The 2,715-nt window shown below is 40.3% G+C and overlaps 1 protein-coding gene across 2 annotated transcripts in view; it reads right to left on the reverse strand.

Moving 5' to 3' along the window:
- Positions 1–28: 28 nt before the first annotated feature.
- xrn2 (5'-3' exoribonuclease 2) overlaps positions 29–2,715 on the reverse strand; it is a 29,837-nt gene continuing 27,150 nt past the window's right edge. For both annotated transcript variants that reach the window (XM_031866018.1, XM_031866019.1), the window contains one exon: positions 29–1,870. In XM_031866018.1, coding sequence (XP_031721878.1) covers positions 1,806–1,870 — 65 coding nt within the window. In that variant the 3' untranslated portion in view covers positions 29–1,805. The remainder of the gene's footprint in view (positions 1,871–2,715) is intronic.

A 2,715-nucleotide genomic window follows, 5' to 3' on the forward strand; every position in this document is an offset into this window, starting at 1 on the left:
AAAAACCGTTTAATACACTGATTAATATACTGTTAATTATCAAAAACTGTTTAATACACTGATAGCATCATCTGTAATCAATACAGATATAATGAGAGAAGAGGATGTAAAGACCTTCGAGGAGGAAGAACAAGAAGAAGAAAAGGAGGAGGAAGAAGAAGAAGAAAAGGAGGAGGAAGAAGAAGACGAGGAAGAAGGAGAAGCGGAAATTCAAACATCCCAGAATCTGTCGATGCTTCATCTTCGGTTAAGAATCACAAAATAACTTCATTATATCAGATTGATCTTATTTATCTAAAGAAGCTTTTAATCTAACAGTGACGTCATCAGAGCGTTTAATCCAACGTGGATTAAGAGGTTTGGTTTGAAGTGTCATCAATCAAAAGCTCGACTTAGTCTTTAATCTATATTAGTGATAATAGAACACCTGAACGTCTGGTTCATGTAATAAAACGACCGTCAGTATTTAATAAGTAGAAACAAAAGATCTAAAGATGAAAGGGTTTGTTGGTCAACAGAACGATAACCAGCAACTATTATAGATAATTGATTAATCGGAGCCTCGATTATTCTGTTTGGAGCGTCTCACTTTCATATCGTAAATGAATATCTTTCTGGGTTTTTGGACTTTGCTGCTTAAAGAGGTCATTTCTTTTCTCTCTTTTATGAAGTTTAATCAGCAGATTCATTCATTATTAATCATGAGCTGCAGCTCTTATAAACAAAAACAAATAAATAAATAAAATACAGTTTAAATGGATCAGAAGTTATGTTGAACTTTCTAATAAATAAAACAGGACTGCTGGAGTTGAGATGATGAACGTCCATCCCGCAGATAAACATGCTGGACCTTCTGAGGCAAGGCGACCTTTGACCTCCCTAAAGCCCCCATCGGCCGGGCGTTTACCTCCGGACGGAGACGAGAAGCTGCTCTCCTCTCCGACGACTTAACGTGAACGAGCCGAGTATGAAACGGAGCGGATTCACATACGGAGCGGATCCGTCCGTGGGACCGAGCGAAGAGTCGGCAAAAAAAAACAAAAAAACACGGCGCCTGACAATGCGTCAAAGCAACAGTGATATTAAAAGTCTCAGGAACAAAAGAAGAAGAGAAGGAACTCGGAGCCCCCCCCCCCCCCATCCCTCATTACTGAACCATGTCACACTCGGGACCAGAGCCGGACTAAACCGGTAATCCCCTCTCCTCTAAAGTTCCTCCCCTGCATTTCATTTATTTGGTCCGGTTCCCGAGTAGTTTAAAGAAACTGTTTCTTCAGCCGCTGCTTAATAACTACTGACCCGAGGTGACTCGGAGCCACAATGGGCCTGAAAAGTTGAACTGATAGAACCTGATTAGGAACTTGTGAGAGGAGGAAGGTCTGGAGCCAGAATCAACCAGCAGCATTAGTGATGCCTCATTAAGCTGCACAAACCTCCTCCAGAGAAATTTGTTTTAGAGCGACGGAGAAAAAAAGAAACCCCCGACGGAGGAAGGCTGGAAAAAACAGACACCTTCAGTTCACTGAGTGTACAACAACACAGGGAAGTTTGAGGAAAAGGTTAAATTACATCAAAAATAGACACAAAATGAAACCAACTTTCAATGGCGGGGTCGATGAAGACCTTGGCTGACAAAGTAACAAAGATTAAACCCTATCTGAGTTAGACGGATGAAAAAATATGTCTCTTTACTTTTTCTTTCTGTAGATGAAGAGTTGTAACGTCCAGCATGCTAACCATGAACTTCCAGCGACTAACCAGAAAACAACATTGATTTTCTCACGAAGCAGACAAACCGGCCCGACTCACCTTGGGTACTGGGACTGCTGGTAGGAAGGAGGCGCTCCCAGTAAACTGTTGTGCCTGGATTCTACGGAGGACAAAAGACAACATGTTCACGAGCGGTTTGAAGTTTTTGGACGAGAGGATGGCAATCTGTCCCGAGTTTAACCTATTTTAATGGGCGATAATACAGGTGAAAAAATGTGAAACTTCCAAAGTCGATTACTTCATTTAAGAACATTATTTCTTGTAATGAAGTTTTTCTGTGAATGTTATGTTTAAATATGCAAATGAGGCATTATCTAATGATAACTTCTGGTTGATTTAGCAGAAATCTACAGACACAAACAGACAAAGTAGTAAAATAAACACCCAAATGTGTGTTTTGGATGATTTCTTTCCACTAGTGTGAAAAAAGATGCGTTTAGGAAGTAAAATAAGACTTAAACCTCTAAAACTGACGCTTAATACATTAAACTTTAACATGTGGGTTTCCTTTAAAAACTCAACTGGGTCATAATAAAATAAAAAGAAGAAACACTTCAGATTCACATCATCCGAGTTGAACTGCAGAAAATCCTCCAGTTTCATTGTTTAGAAGCCAAAAACCCCCGAACATGGCGACTAATTAACCCAATTCAAGTCAGCATTCACCGTTTAATTTAAAAACAAACTATTTCATTTCCGTGATGGAGACGGAGCGGCTCGGCCGTCGTGATAAAACGAAGCAGTGCGAAGCGGCTCTGGAGGGGTGGAGGTGGACTCTGAGAGGCGGGTAACGCCGCATTTGCATTTTTTTGTTCAGAAAATGAAATAAGCATTCAGCCGGCAGCATTGTGGATGCCTCAAGTACCCTGGTTCCATCGCTGCGGGCCCTTCACAAAGACACACTTAAAAAAAAAAAAAAAAAAAAAAAAAAAAAAAAAAAAAAAA

This window comes from Anarrhichthys ocellatus, unplaced genomic scaffold (assembly GCF_004355925.1).
Source record: "Anarrhichthys ocellatus isolate YVR2014 unplaced genomic scaffold, GSC_Weel_1.0 scaffold34, whole genome shotgun sequence".
Lineage (NCBI taxonomy): Eukaryota > Metazoa > Chordata > Actinopteri > Perciformes > Anarhichadidae > Anarrhichthys > Anarrhichthys ocellatus.